This window comes from Oxyura jamaicensis, chromosome 5 (genome assembly GCF_011077185.1).
Source record: "Oxyura jamaicensis isolate SHBP4307 breed ruddy duck chromosome 5, BPBGC_Ojam_1.0, whole genome shotgun sequence".
Lineage (NCBI taxonomy): Eukaryota > Metazoa > Chordata > Aves > Anseriformes > Anatidae > Oxyura > Oxyura jamaicensis.
Window position 1 is genome coordinate 38,224,723 of NC_048897.1, and position 25,222 is coordinate 38,249,944.

Genomic DNA, 25,222 nt, shown 5'->3' on the forward strand with positions numbered 1-25,222 from the left:
CTAAATGTGGATGTGAAAGAGAGAGAACAGGCATGCTTCACTAACAGAAAACCTGTGGACATCCCCTTCCACCCTTTTGAATTTTGTAATATGAAGATAAAAGCAACACTTTACATAGATACAAGGCCCTGTCATTTAATGTCACGAATGCTTAGGATGACAGCATGCTGTGGATTTTCCTGTGTTGTAGAAGTACATGTGTTTCACATGCTTAGACACACAAATGCAGACACACATTCTGAGAGTACTGAAAGCTCCAGTCTGACTTTTTTTTTTTAAATAAAGAATTTTTGCTAGTGGCAAAGTTGCCTTGAGGTCCTTATTACTTTTCTGCCAGAGGCTAATGTACTCTGGACACAGTAAGAACATCAGGAGTGAGCTTGTGGAGAGAGACCCAGCTTTTCTGAAAGCCTCCAATTAAAAGGCCTGTGCTAGTCCTGGTTCCCTTCAAGTTCTAATGGACTTCAGAGACGGAAAAATGCACCAAGCAAGACTGCAACATATCAGATAAAGAAGAGAAATCAGGTTCCAGTTCACTTATGAGACCCAAATTCTCTTTGCAGCTCAGCCACAAAATTTCTGTATAAACATGAGAGGAAGCACATGGATGCAGTGTCTGGAGAGCTCTTGGATATAATGGTGAGGAAAGCCGACACAGACACAATGAGATGGGATAAAGCGGCTTCTCAAACAGCTTCCTTTTTCACATAATCTGTAACAAGTTACTGCTTTTGAAGCAAAACTTTTTAGAACTACAAATGCCAAGTATAACTTATGTTAGAAATCAAGAGTGTCACTCATATTACTTACACATTTAGATAAAATTTGCTTTTGAATCGCTAATTCAAGTTTAATTTGTTGAAAATACAAATGTCTAGACACAATCTGTAAAAGAAACAAACAAAGTGGAAGTAGGGGGAAAGGAAATCCCACTGTGAAAATGACATTTGACAACCACCTGTTTTTTATTACTGTAATGGAAATGAACTATTTGAATTATTACTTCACAGCATGTAATCTGAACATGAATATATATATATATATATATGTGCAGTTTCAAGCCACTGAAGATCTTAGCACTTTTCTTCCACAACAAAATCAAATTCCATTTGCTGTGAGCTCTTGCTGCTAGTCCTAAGGATCTTCTGATGCTTTTTTGGTAGGAAAAGGCAATTACTTGGTGCCCTTTGCTGAAAGTCTTCCCAGAATGTCCCTCCCTCCAGCTGTGGGCCATGTTGTGGGAGAGCTAGTTCTAGTTGTTTTCCCAGAAACAGCTACAGTTTATGACCATAATAGTGATGCGCCTAGTTCAAAAGTCTGCATTTTTTTTCCATCAAATGCCCCCCATCCAAGAAAGGAGAAAAAAAAAAAACAACTGCGTTTGCTGTTGACAATAAATTATTACTGAATTATTCTACTTCTGTTTCCAACAACTCTTTCTACGTGATATGACAATACACTTTTGTGTTATTAGCACTTACAGATGATTTGGAAGGAGGAGATATATCCAGCCAATGACTTGACTCCTCTGAGCTGAGCTCCCGCAATGCCAAGGAGCACTCTCCAATTGTTCTTCTCTTAGGAGCCTGTGTCTGGATTTTAAATACCAATCTGACAGCCTGCAGGCTTTGCAGTTTAATAGCAAATACAAAAGTTTCCATAAATTCAATGTCCTAAAAAGAAAGACACAGAGGTAACATCATCTTTGTAAGAGAGTCACACTGAACACAAAACCCAGAAATAAAGGCTTCCTGGTCTTACAGCAACTGCTCCTGGATACCATTTCAGGTTGTCATGGAAAGATGTGCTTTTACAGTGGCTAAATTCATGCAGACTTGCCATCTCATTGTCACAGCCTGGCAGGCAATGCTCTGTATCCTTGTTCACTACCAGAATGAGCTGAAGCTCTCTCTTCTGGAGCTTTACAACAGCTTACACATATTACGACAGAAAATTCTCCAGAGGCCTTTTGATTCAGTCTCTCTGCTCATTTTATATTCTTCAACATTTGAGTCATGTTACAGTATGTTTACTTTGCTTCACATCCCACCCCCTCACTCCAAGCCCCTTCATCTTCCTATACTGGCACCATCAAGACTCCTGTGCCGCATGACCCATTTTTACTACTTTCTGTAGAGACAAAGCATGAACTTTGTCTCCTGCCCTAGTGAGGGGCTGGAAGTAGCACATCATCATCTACCTTCCCCAGGATGAATATGCATCTAAAGGTGTGTCCAGATTTTCTCCAATCCCCCACCATTCAGCTGTGAAGACCAGCATGGTTCAGTCCCCTATAAGTGTATCTCATACCTGTCCTGCAGACTTAGGAAAGGAAATATGCAAGAGAGGATAAGAGGGGAGGAAGTGGAACAAGCCATTTAAAGGGATTTGGGGAAAGGATATGGGGATAAGGATTTCTTGGTGTTTTTCTTGCTTCTACTTACATTGCATCCTTCCTTGGCAGAGGATTTGAACTGCACTGGTTTAGGCAGTGTGAGAATTCCCTTGACATAGATAAGAGGATTTTCTCCACAACTAGAAGGCCAGCTCAGGTCTTTGCACTACAACATTGGAAACAGAGTCAGCAGAGACAATGTAAGCCTCCAGCTTTCAGACAACTTAAAACCACAAGGTCTTCTATACTGCTGTAATTCCTGTAATACTGAATGCAAATTAGAGCTGGTGTAATGATTATGTCACTTCAGAACATTTAATAATTTACTTTCACAGCAGAGAGTAAAAAGTGAAATTACTAAAATCTGCTGAATCATTATGTGGGAATTTGACAGCATATAAATCCTGAAATCCCTTATGTAATCTTGCAAATGTGTCATTTCGTATAGTCACAAGGTTTCTGAGTACTCAAAGTTCCATTACCTAAAAATTAATCAGTTCCTGGAAGTGTATAAGCGAGTCAGCATAACACCATCACAGTAGTTAACAAAAAAACTGCAGGAACTATACAGCCTTGAAGTGCTATTACAGTTCTACCCTGAAGGAACTACTAGATTTAGTCAGACAAATGGTGCCTCCAAATTTTGCTCCAATTTTCTGCCTCCATATTTCCATGGGAAAATTTCTATACCAGGACCAGCATATAACCTTTTCAGGTTCCCTACCCATGCCAGTTTCTCACTCCAAAATAAGACCATTTAACTGAACTGTGCCTATATTAATCCTTAGGGGTAATTTTCTTTTTCCTTTTTCTCCTCAAAGTATTCCTTAACTCTCATTACACTTGCTAAACAGACTCTCTGTTACCCTAACACTAAATATAGTAAAATAGTCATTTGAGTAAACAATGATCAGGTTATTTATGTTTGCTTATTAATAATTACTTACATGTAAAACTGTGATCCAGATCTGTTCCGCAGAAGAAACATAACACAACTTTACATTCAGCCTTCCAAAGTCTCGTTCGTCACCTGATAATGTAATAGTATCTGTGGAAAACAAAAACAAAAACAAAAACACCAATTAGTGTTTTTAGAAGCAATACAGTATCTTAAAAATTATTCCAAGAATAGGGGAATTCATTACTATGTGGACTGTCTATCTTTGAAAACTTCTCTCAACTTAAGTTTGACATATCTTAACACCTGTTGGTAACTTACGCTATATGCAAACACCTTTCAGAAAGTAAAGGAGCATGTTTCTGACACACCCAAAACACATTTAGAATCTATCACTTCCCTTAATCACTTTCACTGTTAAGTTTATAGATTGGCCTGCTATTTATCCCTCTCAACCAGGCTAATAAACATTTTATTGTTACACTTTTCTCTAAGAGCCACCTAATACCCAGTGTTTCTCTATTTTATTGAGGACACTGTGAAATTCTGACTTTCATAAAAGAGACTTTTGTGGGCACTTGAATCATTTTTGAGGATTTATTTTGCATCATCTCCACTTCTTCAGCATCCTTTTTTACTAAGGATACTTTTTTTCATGCAATATTCTTGAATAATTCTCATTGTAATACAAATACTGGGTTCCAAATACTTTCTACAGAAAAATACTGATACATGAAAAAGGACTAGAGCTGTGACCAAGGTGCCACATCCTATCCTAACAGAAAACTTGTAATTTCTTAGTTAACTGGGGTAGTAAATCCAGGGATAAATTTCTCAAAAGCATGAAGACTTGCACTCCTTGAAGGCCCAATTTGCTCAACCTCCTAATAACAGGAACATGCAAGTTGTAAACTCTTAACTTCAAATTGTGAAGTAATTTCCAAAGTGACTTGTTAATCATCTCAAAACAAACAAACAAACAACGTTAAGAGAGCTTAACATTGCAAGTATTCATTACAAGTTAAACAAACAAACCGTACCCAGACTCCTGTTACTGCCTTGTGATTCTTTCCTGGAGGAGGTACTGCTAGGTACACTGGAGAATGAATCGTATCTCTGGGGAGGGGAAGAGAAAAAAACAAAAACAAAAACCCACCACTTCAGTAAGAGCAATAGATGCAGAAAGCCATTGAGATTCTGCTATCAGATAAGACATGATGAAAACAAAATAACAAGCAATTTCAAATCTTTGTTTCCCTACTAATCTCTTGATCTACCATGATATTACTGCCTTGACGCAAAGAGCTGATACAGGACACATTAGGACAACTCCAATGTTTTTACTTACTGATATACAACGTTGTGTCACGTAACAGATGATTTGCGAAAAACAAACAAACACAGAGCACTGTTTTTTGCATAAATAGAAACTTTTAGTGTTCCACTTTTCAAGTGATGGAAGAAATAACAAAATGAGGAACCATAGACTCTTCTCCTGTCCTGACTAAAAGCCTACTCAAGTTTCTCAGCAGCTTTGTTGGACTACAGCAGTAGCTAGAGGAGGCATCAGGAAAATAAACACTTAAAGTCAGTCAAGGTATTGAACTTCTCCCTTTAGCCCTTCCAGTGCACAGTACAATGCCCTTCAGTGTTTCCTCTGAAAATACTATGCAACAAAAATAGATACACCAAATGTGCTGAGATTTCAGTAGAACTGAAGGTACACATAAGGTACAAGAAGTACTCACCTTCATGAATCGATGAGGTGGGCTTCTGAGATCAAACATTGAATGACTTAAATCAAGTGATCCAGGCAAAGCACTAGTTCTTAAATCATTAACTAAAGAGACAAAAAGAACAGTACATATCGTGTCATTGCTAGAAAAAATAATAGTTTTTAAAATTTAAGTAGACCCATGGTAGAATTAAAACCTAGCTAAATAACAACTAGGGAAGGATGTCACCACCTGTCCCCACCTCCCATTCCCAAAACACTCTCCTGAAATGACAAAATGGTGAGAAGAAGCCATTATAACAACTTAATCAACTCCATTTTTGAAACAGGTCAATCCTGCTCAGTCACATTGATAGCACTGGTAGAACGGAGAGCCTGCCTCAAAACTGCTTCCACAACAGAAACAGTGTTTTCAGTAGATGCTTTAGCAAAACAGAAAGCCTTGTCTATAATTAACTCATCCAGAACTCTGGCTTAGCCTAGTATCCTTTTTAACTTCTTTTTTTTTTTTTTCACAGTAAAGATCTCAATGGCAAAAGCATGCTGCCTGCTCAACGTGGAACAGCAACAGTAGAAAATGAAATCTAAAACAACACCAGTGCTTAAGGAATCTTTGCTGACTCCAATAGTGTTTGAGAGGTTTTTACAGAGGTTTTCTAACTGACCCCACACTGAAATGAATGAAAGCAGTATAGTTTAACTTAAAGGACCATACAATGCAATGCTTTGCTTTTTGTTGTATTGTTGTGGTTTGGTATTTCAGAAGGCTTCCATTACAACTAATTGATCATACTTTAATAGAATTACATCACATCACTGGTTACTGAAAATTTATTTCATTTTTATTGCCATCAAAAGCAATAACCAATTATGCTTATTGTGAGATGCAATAAAGAATAATTCTTTTCTGAAGGAAGAAAAAGAGAACAAAAGGTAGAAAAAGTTTTTACAGCCATGGGAGGGAAAGGAAAGGAGCAACGCTACTGTGGGGAAATATAATGAAGGTTGGTATGTCTGGTGTGGGTTCCAAATTTTCGCTTGCATATTACACAACAGGGCTTACTGAGTAGTTCACAGAGCCTGGTGTAGAAATAGCATTATAATATCAAGCAGATCTAAAAACTTTGTTTGCTAAAAGGGGATCAGATAGGAAAGACCGACCCCATATTGATTTGAAATTGGTAATGGCTATGGAAATTAATTCCATATTTAAAATTTGTGAATTTCACAAACTACTGAAAAACAGATACACAGTTCTTTATTCCTTTACTCAAGCCTAAAAATTTGTCCTCTGGGATAGTGCTAATTCTCCTCATAGTACCTTGTATGGTGATGTGTTTTGGATTTAAGATGAAAAACATGTTGATAAAACAATGATGTTTTAGTTATTGTTTGTGCAAGTGTTGCTTGACTTTTCTGCATCTCACACTGCCCTGTCAGTGAGGAGTTTGAGGGTCACAAAAGAGGAGGGCCACAAAGTTGATCAGAGGCCTGGAGCACCTCTCTTAGGAAGAAAGGCTGAGAGAGCTGGGGCTGTTCAGCTTGAAGAAGAGAATGTTCAGGGGTGGCCTTACTGCAGCTTCTCAGTACTTAAAGTGGGCTTATAAAAAGATAGAGAACAACTTTCCAAGGCCAGGTTGGATGAGGCCCTGAGCAACCTGATCTAGTGGGTGGCATCCCTGCCATGGCAGGGGGGCTGGAACTTGGTGATCTTTAAGGTCCCTTTCAACCCGAACCATTTCATGATTCTTAGTTGTCCGGGAGGGGACCACTGTTTCTCAGGGACTGGCTGGGCAGTGGTTGGCTGGTGGTGAGCAATTGCATGATTGCATTGTGCATCACTTTTTTTTTTTTCTTCTTCTTTTCTTATTTATTTATCATTAAACTGTCCTTATCTCAACCTACAAGTTCTCCCTCTTTTACCTTTTACAATTCTCTCCCCCATTCCACATGGGCAAACAGCTATGTGGTACTTAGCTGCCTGTCGGGTTAAACCACAACAAGATAGTAAATCACTGAAATGCTTTAAAGACAGCACAATCTGCTATGGGTTCTTAGTAAAGCTAGTTAAAGTTTTTGAAGAACCTCAGGGTGAACATGGGGACAAGGAGGAGAGATGGTGCTTTTCAAAAACTTAAGTTTTGAATGGAAAAAAATAGCTTCTACACTGAGAAAGCTGTCTATAAGATATAAAGCAGCAGAAAAAAAAAATCAAAGATACTTTGCTGACAAAAAATACTACAATTTTGGAAGAATATTAATCAATTTATTTTTCAGTTATTTGTTAAGATGAAGAGGGGGGACTTCACATGAAAAATCAGAGAGTTCACTTCATGCTTTCCAAATAAACATTCTGTAGTTTTGAGTCAACTCAAGTGAAAAGTATTTCAACACTTAGTGCAACAAAATAGGCTTAGAGTTTTGCCTAGAGTCTATAGATACACACGAAGAAAATAAACTAGCTTTTGAAACAGCTGTTAAAAAACTCTGGAGGAAGAAGGAATATTGTAACTGTACTCTAGACATACTTAAGTGACCTTTTTTGTGTTTGAGCTTACCAAGACAAAAACTAGTGAAGTGTTTACTTGGCTTGAAGAAAAACGGAGGAAGAGATGATGAACTGAAGGGAAGATGTTCAAGACAATTTTATGAAACCATTTGGCTCCCACAGGTGCTTGCAAAGCCTAGCAAAACCATATGTGTGCTTAAATTATACATGTGTTTTGTTCTCCTCTTAAAAAAATATATATGGAATAATCTTTTCATTTAGTTTCTATGGTGATTCAAAATTAATTTTACAACAGGACACTGACTGAGACATTTTTCCCACCTGTAAAAGAAGCATGCTGCACCTTTCTAACAAAGGCATCTTTAAAAATGCATGCTGTTGCCAGCTTCCTATCTGATGGAGATGTGTGTACATTTCTTCGAGCGTGAGTTTTCTGAATGGGTTTACCTTAGCAATCACTTACAGTACGCAGCACTTAGTCATCTACTTTACTGTAAACAGCATGCATTACACAAGATACATAAACCAATGAACAGTACAAAAGTTTTACCTAGGTAGCCAAACACTTTGTATCTGAACTTTAACTGATTATATCTCACAGCCCTCCCCTGTTACTAAACATACTTACACAGTAAGAACTGGAGACATTTCTACATCTTCAAAAGCAAAGTACATAAAAGCAGGCATACAGCATCACCTTCCCATTTTGTTCCTATTCTCATAATCTGCTCCTGAATGTTTTTCTTAGTGCTTGTTTCCCTCTCCATATATATGTTCCTCGGGTACTCTTCCACTCAACATACTACTTGATTTCCTTGTTCCTTCTCCCTCAAATACTCCTCTTTCTGGTAGCTAGACTCTCGGTCCTACATCGTGTTTTGGATCAAAGGCAGCTACACTAGTTCTCTTTGCCAATATGTCTACTGTTGTGTGATGCATACAAGCCTTATTAAACCCCCAAATGACAGAAAGTAAAAGCACATCTGGAAATCAAGCAGAGCCTGCTCCACAGATCAACTCACTAACCAGGAAATGTCTGTAGTATACAGACTAGTCTGAAAACTACTATAATCAAGCATGTCTTCAGTAGTCTAATGACTTTCTCTTACCTATGCACAGTGTGAACTGGAGGAAGACAGAAAAGTAAGAGTGCAGCTCTTCTCACCTGATCCATATAATTTCCTATTATCTGATTTTGCTTGGAAACGCCTAATCAGATCTGGTGAAACATGATGCTCCAAATAGAATGGGTTGTATACATCATACTGGGGCCATTGGTACATGCTGCATAGTTCTGCTTTCCGATCACCAAATGAAGCTCTGGCAGATTCTGTGGAGACAAGTAAACATCAGATGCAACAGTTCCAGACATAACACATGCTGCTTGTTTTCACAAGGCAGGCTGAGTGCCTTCAGGGCAAAGGACAAAATATTTCATTATTATCTGCTTCAACAAAAAGAAAAAACAAAAACACAGAACAAAAAGAAAAGAAAACAGACGTGTATTACGTCAGATTTCAACAGCATGCTAGGAAATATTGGAATGAAATTGGCCATAAAAATCTATGCGTACCCTGTCTTGAAGTGTTCCATGATAGATGCCTAACCAGTTAAAATACAGAAGGCTTTAAAGACAAAGACCAAGATGGAAATTCACCAGAAAAGTAGGGCCATGCATACAGAAAACCTCTGACTTATATGACTACAATCCCCCAGGGTATTCCTAATTGGCTAATGGACCCACAGTCCTTTAGTCTTGCATGGAAAGATAATGCAACTTGCAACTGTAATCTCCTTGTCATCCAATTTCCATAGGAAGTGTGTCAGTGGTAAAATTACTGGTCCAAAATGACTTGAATTGTTGGCTGAGACACAAAAAGACTGATTTGAAAATGCTTGAATCCCAGCCGTTTACTCAGTCCATTACGGCACAGCTGCCCTACTTTTCTTTCCTTTATTTATAATTTATAATTATTTCAGACAAGACATGCACTCCTTGGTCAGCAGAACAGCAAAGAACACCACTGTAGTGCTTCATTTTGTCTGTCTGGAGTGAAAAGAAGCCTTGCAATAACAGAACAGTCAAGCAGAGAAGGGGGATGGGGTGACCTGGAATCTGCCAAACTCTGACATTTGCTTCTTTCACGTCACCCCTCTGGATTTCAGCCTACCTGTGAAATAGCTCATTACTCCATTACCACGTGCCTTCAGTTCTGCACGTGTTACACCGTAAGGGGCAAACATTATTGCTATAAAATCCTTTCCTCAAGGGGGTAGCAGAGTAAGTAAAATAGAATAACTTGAACAATGAGGTGGGAAATGTGAGATGATAAGGCAAGAATTCAAGTATAATGGGCTCCAGCAGAACCCATATGAGGGTGAATGCTAGAAGTGAGGCTGTGAAGTTTTGCTGCACAACAGGTGACAGAAAATTCAATGTTCCAGCCCAGGAGCACACTCCCTTCTGCTAGCTTACTTCTGCAATACCATGAGACATGCTGCAGTGAATACTGAGAAGGGCTGCCAGAACTTAACTACTTTAAGGAGGAATGCCAAGAGCTAACACTGAGCATGTCCTGTTTCAATAAAGGAAAATGGTCAGACATGCACAGAAAATGGAGTGGAATAAAGGGAAGAACTTGGACTTCTACAGATATTTAACAACATCTAAGAAACAAATACTCTAGTGGTTTTATTTTTGGGGGGGTTTTGTTTTGTATTGTTGGTGCTTTGGTTAATGTAAAGAAGGAATGACAGCACACTTCTCTGTATTTAGTAAATCTTCCTAGAAGTAAACTTTGCATTTTAAACACAGCTTTAATGAGGCTTAAAGCTGTACTTTCCAAATATAAATACTCACTTTTAAAAAAGAAATGGAAGCTGCCTACTTGACATAAGATCCACTTTTCAAATATTTATTCAAGAATTTAAAATATTTGCTCAAGAGAGACAATTATGAACAGCCAGGTCATCCTGCCAGAAGATCTTTGGCTTTATAGCCTAAAGGGCCACTCTGTTCACTAGGCCCTTCAGAAATGATGATGAAGCATAATTCCCAATGAAGCCAAGTCACTGGTTTATAAGTCACTGACTGATAAGATTTTGTAGAACAGCAAGAATAAAAAAAAACATTTATCTAGAGGTCGTTAAACACATCTTCCTTCTCCCTTCCCCCTGGAGAACACTGGTGCCTCAGAGTCCTTTATGGACTTCATCTGTACGGTATCTTGAGTATGAGGTAAGACCAGGCATGATAAAGTATGAACCCGGATCCTGTAAGAAAGACGATTTACCAGGAGCATGTCCTGCATTCCCATACCTTCTCCAAGTACTCTTTACAAGAACTAGCTACTGAAGAACATATACAACAAGCAATCTCTCGGCACAGCAGCCTGGCTCTGCCAGGCGGGTAGCAGAGAGCAGCCCCACACATCAGGATTGCTTTCTGCTGGCCATCTCTCGGAAAACCTGAAGCAGATCAGGCTCAGAGACAAGGAGGGCCCTGTATTTTCCAACTCCAACCATTAGGGTGCTGGCGAGGTGGACATCATAAATAAAACCCACTGAGAGATCAGGCACAGAATGGCCAACCTATACCACTCAGCTGTGCGATACTGATTAGCTTGGCTCTCGTGCTAGTGTTATTAGCAGGGGTGGGTGAGGAAGAGGAGAAAGTCTGGTAGCAGGAGAGAAGCAAGGGACAAGAAGCAACAGCAAAGACATGGGGAGAAGGGAGAATGATGGGAATAAAACCATCACAACAACAAACAGAACAAACAGAAAAGGGTAGCACTGCATTAGTTATTATGCAACATGTGGCTGACTTTTTTCAGTTACTTAAGTTCCCACCCTCTGAAAAGAAATCCAGTCACATGAGACTAAAAACATATTATCAGCTCATCATGTCCTTGAGGCAAAAAAGCTCTAGAGAAAGCAACTGTTCAGTTATGCCCTCATACCAAAATTTTCCCTTATCTAAATCTACACATCTCTGGAGAAGACCTCAAGTCCTCATCATCTCTAGTGATAGCACATGACCTCTGACTTGTGTTACTGGGCCATGCTCCCATTCTTTTAAAAAGCCACTGTGCCTAAATTGCATACATGTCATTTCTGCTGTGTGAGCGTAGGACTGACAGAGGTTGAAGTATAAGACTGTTGTGAAGCAAAGCATCCTGTCATCATATGCAACCCACATGCTGCTGAGACCTGACCGCTGGCCACCCAAAGAGTAACAAAAAGAACAGGAAATAGGAAACAAACAAACAAGAAAAAACAAACAAACAAAAAAAAAAAACATAAAAATGGAAAACAAAAACAACAACAACAAAAAACACTTTCCTCCAAGTAGTAGCATATGCTTCCTGTTGATGAAATTTGAAAAGGAAGATGTGTTAGTATGCTAAAACATTAAATGCAAAAGACTACCCTCCTTCCTTCCTTAAGTGATCTGAATAATGGAGATGTATTAGGTCTTTTCTTGCCTCCACAAATTCTTTCACAGACCTTTGGCTTTCTTCAACGTCTTCTAATACTTTGAGTATGAACACTAGTGTGAAATCCCCTCTTTCCATTTCATTCATGCAAGATCACGAAGATTCATACTGGGGTAACATCCTTCCCAAAAGCTCTCTGGATGTTCAGAGAGAAAAGCCAGAAGACCAGGCTTCTAGGAAAAGTTTTGCAAACATATGTTTTCAGTAGAAATACTTGAAAACTTTCAAGGAGCAGCAGATACTAAACAACTATTTTGAAGTACTATGACAGAATAAATTAAACAAGAAAGACATACTCCTCCTCTAAAGCTCTATAAGCTGAGTAGTAAATTTAGTTAATACATAAATAGTGAGGGAGATACCATTGTGTTACAATGCACAAAATAAGAAATTTCACAAAAAAAAAAAAAAAAGTTTCTCAGGCTTTGGCTAGAAAGTGACACTGGTTAACATACCTAATGAAGTACAGTAATTTTTATTCAGGTTTTCCCCACAGAAACACATGCTATTTCAGCAATACTTTTTATATTTTACCTTGAATCCCTCCAGCATGTGAGGTACTAGGAAGGTTTTTGGGCTGTACATAAGCCAGTTTGAATGGGGGGACCACAAATGGTACCTCCTGACCATCCAGGGGCAGTTTAGAAAGAAGATAATCCTCTGAACAGCCAACTTGCCGCTTTACTGACACAGAAGACAATGGAGGTTGCTCTACAATAGTTGGCTTTCTTGCAGCTATTGCTTCAGATTCCTGTACGATGGAAACTGCTAAAAATAAAGAATAAGAAAAACAGACAGTCCACATATGCATTAAATTTTGAAAATACTATGAACAGATCTCTTATTTAATAGAATCTGTGCTTGATACATTACTTAACTGTTGCTAGCATTCAGTTTTACTAGCATTCAGGTCTAGGACTTGGATAAGATATTCATCCTCCTGATACTTGTTGTACTATTACATACTCTGCTGCCCAAGCTTGTATATTTGTAGCTGCCTTGCTCTTCGTAAATTTTTAGAGGAGGCACTCTGTACACTTGTATACAACAGTTTTGCAAACAACTAAGCCACCAGAGAAAATCCTGACATTAAATCTGCAGGCAGTTAAAAAGAAAAAAAAAAAAAAGAAAAAAGTATTCACTTTTAGAGAGCTTGGGAGACACAAGACTTTCACACAACCTTAGGTAAAAAAGCTGGCTTTTTGGACAACATTTCAGGCTGCAAGGAGCAGACTTCAGATAAGTCTTATTGTTCAGTTCCAGTTCATAACACTAACAAGTACGTGTCCAATCTCCAAGTGGAGGTGTGGAATGAGTTTTGGATGTTGTAAAAGAATTCAAGTTTATCAGGAGTGACAAAATAATTTTATTAATGGAAAATCTCATCATTACTGAACCCAGAATAACAAAACCCTTAGTCAATGTGATTATGTCAGAACTCACGATCGTTTTTTTCTTCTTCTGCATAGAAACACCATTTACAGCAGTTCTTTATATATTCTTTCGCCATTGTTTTCAGTGTTGCAGCTCAGAAGAAACCACAATCAAAGATCCACCATATCTACCAACCCTGAAAAACACTATAAGAGCAACTGTATTAGATGACAATACTTGAAATTAACATGCAATATTATGTTATTGAATATGTGATTGCTAATTGGATTCAGTTCCTGGGTCAATGAAAATTATGTCAGTAATAAATGGATCAGAGCCATCAGATTTCTCTTACTGAGACAATTATTAGTTTATATAAAGGCACAGGGAAAGAGAAACTCACCTTAACATACAGTATGTCAGTACTTTCAGTGACCCACTCAAATAAGTACCCTTGTTTCAGGAACACTAAAATTCTCCTCATATTTGTGTGTGTCACTGGGCTTTGCAATTTACTCAGCTCTACATCTGTTTTCGTATGCTTTGGCAAGTCATTTGTAAGATGTTTCCCTTGGTCATGTTTCTCCTATTCTCTTTTGCTCATGTAGAATGTTAACATACGTAGCCATTTACATTTTGGATTCTGCATACTCCATATTTTACATTTGAAAACAGTCTTTATGAGTGATGCCAAAATTGCCTTCTTTGAGGAACTACTGCTTTCTCATAATTGTATGCACATGAAACAGAAAACCTGTTTTATTATATAATTGTCTGCTATGCACACAGAAATAGAGAGCACTGGCTTCCAGCAAACCAAAATGCATGCAATCTACTGAAGAGCGAGACCAAGTCTATAACAGCTGGTTAACATTAAAATAACTTTATGACAATACTAACTGGCCTCATTTAAGTGTCTTTATTTATATGGTTATGTTCTCTTTTCAGAGGGACACAGACAGCTGTGTTGCCTCCTGTCCAAAACTTTAGCCGCCTGAATCTAGTCTTTTTACATGTACCTAAAGTACACACGGTTCTTTGCACAGAATACCCAAGACATGACGCCAGCTCCTTGGAGGTTAGCAAAAGACACCAAAGAGAGCATGAACAGAATTTGGAGGGATGGGAAAGATGGCAAGTGGGAGAAAGGGGGATAGTGCAGGAAGAGTGTGACAATTGCACAGAAACGGACAGGTTTGCTTGGTTATCTTGGTCACAGGAAACTGCTGGAAGCTTCCATGCTCCAGCCAGATGCTATTCCTATCTGCAGTTTGAACAGCACAGTCCTTTTGTTTGTATAGGTATTCAAAGACAGGCAGGGAACCACACAAATACCGATAAGAGCAATAACATCAGTATCTCAACTATCAACCAAAACCTTTTCTTTCGCTACTCCCCAACTCCCACAAATCAATTTGGATGCCAAATAGAAATATTAGACACCTTATCTTAGAAAACTTGCTTTCTTCTCTTAACATTACTTATTTCCATGAGTAGGTGCAACTGAATGTTACCAACAGATGTGTCAATGTGCAAATAATGACCACATACAACACATCCTCACTGACCCGATCTTTTGCACTCTTCCATACTCTCAGAATTGCTACTTATAATTTAAGTTATGGGCTTTGCAAGGTCATGAGAGCATATGGCTTCATGGAGAAGGCTTGAATTAACTTCTCATCTTTAAAATATGAGTGTGAAATATACTAAGGTTTGTTATTACAACTACATAACTGTTCCAGAATTATTCTTAATTATGAGCTTTCACAGAAACCTGATTAGAAGGAAGTTCTTAAAATGTATTCCCATTAGACCTAAACTTAAGTAAATCATTATTCTACTGCAGCAAAGACCTAAGGGAGCTTTTGCTTTAATGCAAATTCTCTGAGAATTGTTGCTATTTTTATTACTGACAGTAATTACTTCCTCTAATTTTATTCTACTCTTTTTGCCCAGCAGACCAAAATGAACAAGATGCAAGTGGCCTGTACAGAAAAACCTCAGAAATAGCCTGAAGAAGACTGGTACACATTATTCTGGAAAACAGAACACCACTGCGAGCTTACAATGCTTAAAAATACCCAAAAAATACTCCTTAAATCAGGACATTGCACTGCTGTCTGGTTAGAAAGGGACACCATTACTCTGCACAGAACCCCCCACTCAAAACTTGCACTGATCACAAAACTGTCCACGAGTTTAAGTAAAGGATGAGATTCATATTGCAAATTTGGGGAGATGATACCGCCCAAGCACAGAACCTGCTGCACCTTTACACAAAAAGAGGCACAAGGATTTCTCATAAAATTCTCCACACTTCTAAGGATAAATTTTTCACCTCTCCTCCACCCTCTGAAGTGTACTCACGATAGCCAAGCATGCTACAATTTGAAGTTTACTTTAAGGTTCCCATGCAGTGATTTTCCTTCACAGCTGTTATCAGCACACAGCTGGAGTTAATATGCTTTCCTCTCGTTCACCATGTTTAAACTAGGCTGAAACAGCTGCTTCGTTTGCTCTCAGTTTTGCAACAATGGTATCTAAGTGTCAGTGGCAGTTTGCTCAGGCAAAACAATCTTTTATCTCAAAGTGTCCAGACTGAATTTATTCACTACTGGTAGTGAAGGAACCAAAATGTTAGCAACCACCCAGCTTTCCAGCTACATGAAGTGGAAAAAGTAGTTTTTCTGCATCAGAGAAAATTCAGTTTATGGTAGTAATTTCTTTCCCCTGAATTTCTTAGCTGGAGCCATAAATGTGAGTCAGTAAATAAACATAAATCACCATTTACAAGCAGTTGCCTTCCCATCACTGGGTTGAGTGCCTTGATTTGAAAGAAAAACTATATATTGGTGTTGATGATCTAACAGTAATAATGCAATTCTATATCTTTTGCACTCCTAACATTAGAAAGGCCACATTTTTCACAGTAAGACTATGCAGCCTGTGATATTCTTAGACCATAATACACTCCCTATGCCCCCATTTTATAGATAAGGAAGCATTCATGCATTTCTTTCTATCTGCAGGCAAATATAAAAGCAATTCGTCACTACCTCTTCTACAGAAGAGTACACTCCAAGATTGCTATTTCCAGATACTTGTTTTGTAGGCAGGGCATTATCAGTAGCCAACGGCAAAGTACATAGACACAGAGTTTAGAGTTTCCAATTCAGTTTGAGCTTAAATACAGCATTTTGAAAATAAAGTTCCAGCAGTAAGAAACTGGAATGATACTTAGACTTTTTTGCCCTTAAAAATATAATGGCTTGAAAGCCAGTCATAAAATTTGCACTTGTTTCCATACACTTATAGCATGGCCAGCATTTGCCGAGAAGCAGATCATTTGAGTATAGGTTTCCCTCATGCTGCTTAGAGCACTTTGCTTTGTTCATAAAAATTTAAAAAAATAAAATATTTTTTTAAAAAATCCACATAATTTAGCTACAGAGATAAATATATATATATTTTTTTCTTCAGTTCATTTATTTTATCATATCTATGTTTTACATAATGCCTATGAATAGGCAAATATTTCCAGTGCATGTAAAAGTTTTGTCTTAACCATGTGAGACAGAAATTTATCAGATTCTGTTTTATATTTTATCAACTTAAAAATGAACTAAAAACCTTGTAGAAAATAAGTATTTACTGATCTTGACATAAGCAGGTACCTATATCAAAGGTTAAACTTCACCCATATGCCAGAAGCTAGTGCTGGTGTCCGCTCCCCAGAACTCTTCAGTGTATCATTTAAGAGTTGTTAAAAGGCTGTACTAACCTACATCTGTCTGGGAATAGATTTACCAGATAAACCAGAACTGCAGAGAGACATTTGTTCGGTACACTACTGAATTCCAGAGCTGTACTGACATCCCAACAACACACATTAACAAGGAGCTGGGACTCCTTGATCCTCTCTCTAAATCTTGGGGTCAGTTTCTGTTAGGCAATATGATTACTTTAAAGATATCCGCCACTTTGGAGATACTAGAGTGAGAAAAGGACAGGAGGAAAAGAAGAATTGCTGATTTTCAGACAATAAAAAGAGTAGAGAAATCAAACCACTTGCAGCAGAAGAAGGAAGTGCAGCCAGATCTCATTGCTGTCTCAAATTCTCTTTCTTGGTGTTCTTCAGCGATTTCAGTAATCTTTTTCATTTCTCTTTCCCCAATATCAAGCCAAAGTAAGATGATCAAATATAATTCAGCAACAGTCCTTCCCCACTAATGTAGAAGGAAAGCCAAGTTTATTAGAACATCCTGGAACCAACAAAGTTTAAAGGCGAACCACACACATACAGAGTCCAGAGAATTACAATCACTACTACTTTAATGGGTTTAGATGGAGAACATAAATTATTTTAATGATTTCCAGATTTCTCTGATAGAAATTTTGAATGAGCTAAATCAGATAAACAGAGTATCGAAGACTTCAGCTCCAGATGCCGCCAGAATGATTACAAGACAGAGATGTTTGGAGAAGGAAGTAAATATTTTCAACAACTCATTAAATAAAAAGAACATGATAGAAAACGGATGATCACAATATTAAATATTAAAAGCTGAAGGCAGTCTCAGAATGTCAGGTCTTAGCTGCCTCATGATGAAGGAGCGTGTTTTGCAGCAAGTCTGTAGGCTGTTGATACATTTTACTGCATTTAGTCATAGCACTGCTCAATAGGAGTTGGTCAGGTAACAACACACTTAAAATTTTGCAATAGAAACAAAGGTGAAGTATCTGATCCTGAACTGGGAAAGCTGGCTAAGCCAGAGGTTTCAATCGTTACGAGATTTATTGCCAGCCATAAACATATAAAACACATTCTCAGATCTGTATTCCAGAAACACGTCACAGCAATATTTCTAGTAGCTCTAAATTCTCACAAAGCAAGAGGTGTAAAAGAAAATATCCGGAAACAGGGATGATCGGTTGTTATCAAGCATCTGGGACAAATCCTTGAATGATGTAAGTGTCTACAACTCCAGCAGCCCCAGAGGAACAACAGCTGAGGATCTTCCCTGTGGAAAAAGCGAGCTCAAGCTTGCTGTTTCACACCTCTGCCAAATACCACGTTTACCTCTTTGCCTGTCTGCGTTTCAGACCCAGGAGATACAGTCAATTCCAATCACGAAAATCCTTCACAGAGCATAACAGCACCACCACAGGTCTCCAGACGATTAACAAAAATGCAGCACAGCACAAGCTGCTTCTGCTGCAGGTCAGACGGACTCTCTTTGATGGCACAGACTGTGCACATGGTTTAGCTTCCAGAGCCAGCTGTTCAGCAGTTTTGTTGCTGAAGGAGAGCGTCTGGGAGCTGTACAGAACGGGGCTCTTCGTTTGAAGAGGGGTAGCTTGTGATCACTGCATCTTGAAAAAAGTGAACACTAATAAAACAGCTTAAGTGATTCTCAGAAATTTGCCCCTAGGGTATTTTACTACTCTGTGAGCAAGGATGGCACAAACACAAACACACCCCTATGCAGATGCATGGCACAGGCATACACTTGCCAAAGTTTACAGTTTTTTGTTGGTGTTTTTTTTTTTTTTTTTTTTTTTTTTTTAAAGTCCTATATTTGTTTCGTGCCTGTAGGCAGGTCTGACCTGTAATGCCCACAGAGGACGCAGGCAGTTCAAATAGGTCTGAACGTGTGAGCAGACACAAGCTTTTGTTCCTATTCATCAGAAGCCTTGGCAGCTGTAGGTTGTCTGTAAGGAGAGGAGAAAAAAAGAAAAACATCATGGCAACGCACATGTACAGGGTGCATGACAAGAGGCTCCTATCTAACTATGCCTGGTTTGGGAGAACCCCACAACACTGGTATCTGCAGTAACTGGTGTGTGTGTGTGTACATAAAACCTTCTCCTCCACTGGTACCTGGAACTTAAGGGAAAGCATGAAAACTCTCAGAATTTGCAGATGGATTATTCTATTTCTGCTTTCCAAGAAAAAAAAAAAGAAAAAGAAAAGAAAATGCAACAGACTTCCCTTTCTTTTCTGCCTGGAAATAGAAATGGATTTCACTATGAAAGTGGTGGATCACGAAGGAGATACTGAAATAACACAACAGAAAAAGAGAAGTTATGGAAAGGGTTTTGAAAGACAACCAGAAAAACTTGTTCGTGAGAGACAACTTGCAAACAACTTGACAGAAACACAATAAAGAGATGGAAAACATTTCTAATGCAGCAAATAAATAAAGAAAAAGTGTAACTACACATATAAAACTGAAAGAAAAATAGACTATGCATCATTTGTCCAGTTTAGATGATGTGGATTTTACGATGGACTGTTGCATAGCTTTCCTGGGGCAAAGAGCCTAGGAGCATTTTTACAGTTACACAACTAAATGTGGTAACAGAAGTAAGACAAAAGTTGCTGGGAAAAGTGTTGTGCTCCATGATGCAAACTAACCACCAACTGCCTAGGCACAGGAAGCACCTTTGGGGGGCAGGGGCTGTATTTACATTTTCTTTGGGGGCTTTACATTTTCCATTTGAACCTAGAAATGAAAACCAGAACTAAATGGGCCAGCAGGCCAAATGAGCACATCTTTTGCTGCAAATTCCTTTCATTTACTTATGGTTTGCTTAAACAGAATCTTACTTTTTGAGAGCAGAAGGACATTTAAACTCCTTTGTTCCGACCTCCTGAATTACCAACACCACTGGATTTCAGCCACTATCCCCAGCACCATATTGAGCAACCTGGGCAGGAAGATGCATGGTTTTTATTTCACAGGACACTCTAATAGCTGGTCACCTTCACCGTTAATATTTTAGCCAATATAATTTTTTCCAGTGACTTTTGTTGTTGTTGCAGTTTTTGTGTTTGATAAGACAATTATCAGTAGTATGTCTTTTTTTTCCTTAGGCTTTAAAAGATTGAGATCTAACCTCTTACATTTCTCCTCAGTAAGCTAAATGGACAAAACCATGTGGACAAACTTAAGGCTGGATGTTTTACACCATTCAAATCCGTTTGTATAGTTCTTCTCAATGTATTATCCCACTTCTCTGACCTTTTTCCATGCTCATACTACAGTTGAACTACACACCTCGGATTAAACAACATCACAAAACAATCTAAGGTGAGAATGGTGTCTTTAAGTAACACTTCCAAGGAGAAAATTGCTCTCATTCCCAGAGCATTGTACTGAGATCCCGAACTGTGACCAGTCCCCCATGACTCTGCATCCTCCTGACTGGATTCTGAGCAAGTGGAGAAAGGAGGAGGACAGGGGACTGCAGGGAGCATTCACAGCATTCACATAGAAGATAGTCTGCTGGACTCTCCTAGAGATAACACTTGCATGTAAGGTTTAAAACCCTTGTAATCAGCAGTGGTTCTCAATACTTCACCATTAGCACTCAGGATGTGACAACTACACAAAAACATTACCTATACAAGTGTAACAGGCTTCTCCTGAGGCAAGAACACTACCTTAAAGTCAATTCTTAGCTGAGCCTTTGTCATAATGGAAAAAGCAGAGCTTCCTGGCATCCCACTAGCTGCTTTATATGTTCTCATGCTGAGAAGGTCTAGCTGTAAGGGAACCAGGGCAGAAGCTTCACCTGGAACAGCCATGTCTTCCTATGTACGGTTGTGAAAGACTATGCAAGTCCCCTTCTCCCTCCAACTTCTCTGACCTGATGAAGATGATCTAATGCATGCCTCCCTTCCTGCAGGCCCTGAGTTGAACCCTCTGCAAAGAGCTCTTGTGCAATCTAGCTGTGGTCTCCTTGAGCTCAGCAGCTGCTTCTTCCCAGGGCTCCAGACTGGAGGAGGCCAAAAAGCCTTCATCACATCCACAGCCCAGACACAGACCACCAAACTGAGAGTAAGTCACAAAGTAGAAATAATTGCTGTTGCCTACTTCCCTGAAGAAAAATAAAGCTGAGCAGGTGTGTGTCTGAGCTATTGTGCTACAGGAACAACTGCCTCTGCTCTTCAGACACCCCTCGGAGAAGGGGAACAAGCTCTGGCACAAGCACACGATCAGAAGTCGTTCTTCTGACATGCCCCCCAGGGACACCCTACTCTTAGCATTATAGCCTTGCACCTGCAGCTCTTAAATGCAGACTTAATCCAAGCTTGCCCCAGTATGCAGGAGATTAATAATATCATTTACAAGGGCCAAAAGTACGGTTTTCATAAATCTGAGCCAATTTTTCTCATGTGAGATTTATGTTTGAATTAAGAAGAGAACATTATAAATCTATCCCATGACAAAGCTTAAAACTTGGGATTTTAATATGCAGAATCCCCTATGCGCTGGGCTGTAAAAAGTTGATAGAGATACTATTTCTTCCTAATGCTGCATTAGGCAAGGAACCAATTCATCCAATTACTGTACTGACAACACTGTTCCTGTGAACTGTAGATAAATTCACTGACTTGGACTAGGATGTACAATATGGTATGTATTGGGGCAGTAAACACAAAGGAATAAATCCATTATGTTGGACTGCAGATCATTTTGGACTCAGATGGAAAACAGCAAAGCAAGAGTTGAAGTCAGGACACCAGAGAAGAAAACTTAGAGACTGAAATCTCTGTAAAAAGAACTTGGCCTCTGATGAGAACATGGAAAGAATTCAACATAAGATAAGTCCTTTGCTCTAAGCAGATTAGGAAAAAATTATGACTATCACTGACGGTTACTTTATAATCTAACTTAATACTTAAGACTTTCTTTATGTATTCTGTGTCAGTTTTTAATCCGATATTTTCTCCTTCTGCAGTAAAGCCAGCAAGCAACAAAAATAGAACCAACAGCAGTCCCTCTGTAGCCCTGATACCAAAGAACTGGAAACATCTGGATGCATTTTTCAACAGGGCAGCCAAAAAGGTGGTATTTAGACAAAAGCATCTGTCTGTACACTGGGGTTCCCTAGCAAGACTAAATGGGTCTAGCTTTGAGCTCAATGCAACACTGAATGGCATCCAGAAATCCTCAGCCATCTGCCATGACCATGGAGCCACACAGAAAACACATGGACATGCATATAATATTCAGACAGCTCGTGAAAAATAGTTCTTCCTGTATACATGGAAAAAAAAAAAAAGAACACATAAAAAAACCAAACAGTCTTGCATAGAAAAATACTGTTTCATTACCACTAATACTATTTTAAAGGAACTCTGGTGACCTACAAGAGTCAAGATGGAAATTTCTTTATATATACTTGCACACACACATCTAGGCTTTGTTTTAGGTGAAGCAATTTCTCGTTAGTTATTTTACTTTAATTGTGTAATAGTTATTTTATATATAATTATTATTCTGTTTAATGATGAAAACAAAAACTGCAAATTACAAGTTTCCATATGATGAAGATACTTTATTCAGCTTCTTGTAACATTCTATAACCAGTTAAAACACCAGTGAGAGGAAGGAAATATGTAATTCCATAAATCAAGGTTAAAAGACTATGGCTGGGATTAAGAAAGGAAAGAGGTGACTCCAGTACATACCATACATGAAAGCAGATTAAATAAATGACTCAAGAACAGGAAACTGTAACTGATCTTAATTAATTCAAATCCGAACCAGACTGGGAGTATGGCTCTACAGGACATGTGCACTGAGCTCAGGACATTGCCTAAACACACTTAAAAATAGAAGTCCAGGAGGATCCCATCATTATAAGGTCTAACTGTTTATTATTTTTTGCTTTAAACCCACCCAGACCAGGGGCCCACAATCACTTTTAACAGCCCCAGCAGCTCCTTTCAGAGATGTGAACAGGATGGAGTAGCTGGCAGCTGCCCAAGTAGATGAGTGGTAACCAGACACTGCATAGAGGAGGTATTTAAAAAGAATTTTAGACAGACATGGGAAGAACCCAGCAGAAATTGTAGCCATCTCAACTTACAGGAGCACCTAACATACTGATTATTGCCCAGATGCTGCTACAACTATGGGGCAAGGCAGTGGGGCTCCACTTGGTGCTGTGAGCAAAAGCTGGCACCATGAACTTACCATTCCCCTTCTCCCCTCTCCAGACAGAATTGCTTAAAACAAAGTGAACAATGGCTACACCAGGAATGTACTTTTTTATTATTATCCCGTGGAGTTTAAAACAACACCCTTCACAAGAGATTTTGGCCTATGATTTCACACATTGGTGAAACTAGATCTGGAAATAAACATACCACTAAGTTGAATAAAAGCCAGGATGAATCTGGAGATGTTCCGGGTTTGGTCAAGGTTTAGTGAAGGAAGATTTTTAGTTTCCTTCCAATCACTGCCAAAAAGACAGAGAACCTGAAGTGAAGATTAAGAGGCCTCTATCTAAAAGCCACAAACTCATTTGAAAAAAAAAAAAAAAAAAAAAAAAAAAAAATTCCTCTGCTGGGAACTGAAACTGTCCTTGAGAACCTTCTTGAGTGCCCTTCTGAAATTTACAAATCTCTCCAAAATGGGACACGGTGTTTGTTTTTGTCCCAGTTCATCACAAGCCACAGCAGCACTGCTAGGTCGAGCTACTTGTAAAACCTCCTTCTGACTAACTCTCCTCTCTGCTGTACAGCAGGCACTTTTTTCACCAGAAGATGTCCACAAAACAGACTTCCTGTCTGAATTTTTCAAAGGAAGCCCACCTAAGTCCCCTTCTGTCCTCCCTGTCAGTCCCTGCCAAGCCCTGGTCGAGGGTTTGGCCATATTCTGGCCACATGAACCACCCCGTGCTGTGCACGCTGGCCCAGCTTCCCCAAACAGAGTGGAGAGGGCCACCTCCACCCCTCAGCCTGGAGATACAGGGGCTTTGTGGGAGCAAGAGGTTGAACTTAAACATATGGGAAGAAGCCCCCACAGTGCTGTCCAGGCTGTCCCAAGGCTGGAAGCAGCCTGCTTTCTCTCCATGCTTCAGATGAAGCTGTGGAGCTATACGTGTGCGCTGATGTACCCTGAGCACACTGGGCCTATGAGGCCATCAGGGTCAGCCATGTCTCTCACCGCCTTGCAGAGCCAGGCAGGGAGCAAAGCACCCGCTTCCCCAGGCTGGAGCACACCGTACAAGCCTATTTCAGACTCCCAGGGTGAGGTGCCAAATTAATTTAAGTGCCTAGCAGGTTTTGAGGCCACTGGGGCATAGTCCTTCTGGATTGCTTTCTTGGACTTCAAAGCTGTTCTGACTGGCAATGCCACCTCTCCAGATCTTGCTTTTAGGGCCAGATCCAAACCTCAATGCAATGACAAGAATTCCCCAGACACCAAAGGGGTTAGTCTGAGGCCTATTTATCTGTTCCTTCCAGTTATAATAGCATGGCTATTAGGTCACTGAGAAACAAAGCTTCAAAACAAGACTGGGGTACAATTTGCAGGAAGGACAAGCATCAAATTTCTGAGTTTTTTATTTATTTTTTTTTTTTCTGGCACTGCATTAATGTAAACTTCAGCTGTGATGACAGGCAAGCAAACATTCATTCATACTATGCTTAAGAGAAGTGTCCTCACTAATTCCTCATGGTTTGATGTATTGACATGATTAATGGATGTGATGTAATACAGATGAGCTGAAATCAAATCCAGGATTCGAACCTCTTCCCAGATGAGGCTCTTCAGTTTAGGTCTGAAGATTCATCCCATCTGCAAGAAGTGATCTATAGAACTTTTTCTCTGTGCAAGAAATTCTTCAGAAGACCAAACAGTATTACTCACCAGAATGACAACACAGGTTTGCCCAAACTCTGCCTTTCCTACCTGAAGTCAAAGTCCACTTTGCTTTTCACTTTGCCTTTCACTTTAAAGAGATGAGATCTTAAGCTCTCTGCTGACAGAGATTGTGTATTGTCCTACTTAGA

General features: G+C 39.2%; 1 protein-coding gene across 7 annotated transcripts in view; it reads right to left on the bottom strand.

Moving 5' to 3' along the window:
- TC2N (tandem C2 domains, nuclear) overlaps positions 1-25,222 on the bottom strand; it is a 34,219-nt gene that overhangs the window by 5,805 nt on the left and 3,192 nt on the right. For 3 of the 7 annotated variants that reach the window (XM_035328606.1, XM_035328612.1, XM_035328611.1), the window contains exons 2-9: positions 13,477-13,613; positions 12,568-12,801; positions 8,703-8,867; positions 5,042-5,133; positions 4,334-4,409; positions 3,343-3,443; positions 2,445-2,561; positions 1,482-1,673 (exon numbers count right to left, since the gene is read on the bottom strand). In XM_035328606.1, coding sequence (XP_035184497.1) covers positions 1,482-1,673; positions 2,445-2,561; positions 3,343-3,443; positions 4,334-4,409; positions 5,042-5,133; positions 8,703-8,867; positions 12,568-12,801; positions 13,477-13,543 — 1,044 coding nt within the window. In that variant the 5' untranslated portion in view covers positions 13,544-13,613. Of the gene's footprint in view, positions 1-1,481; positions 1,674-2,444; positions 2,562-3,342; positions 3,444-4,333; positions 4,410-5,041; positions 5,134-8,702; positions 8,868-12,567; positions 12,802-13,476; positions 13,614-17,062; positions 17,202-18,490; positions 18,784-25,222 lie in introns of all 7 variants that reach the window. The other 4 variants (XM_035328608.1, XM_035328610.1, XM_035328607.1 and 1 more) reach the window with 4 other exon arrangements.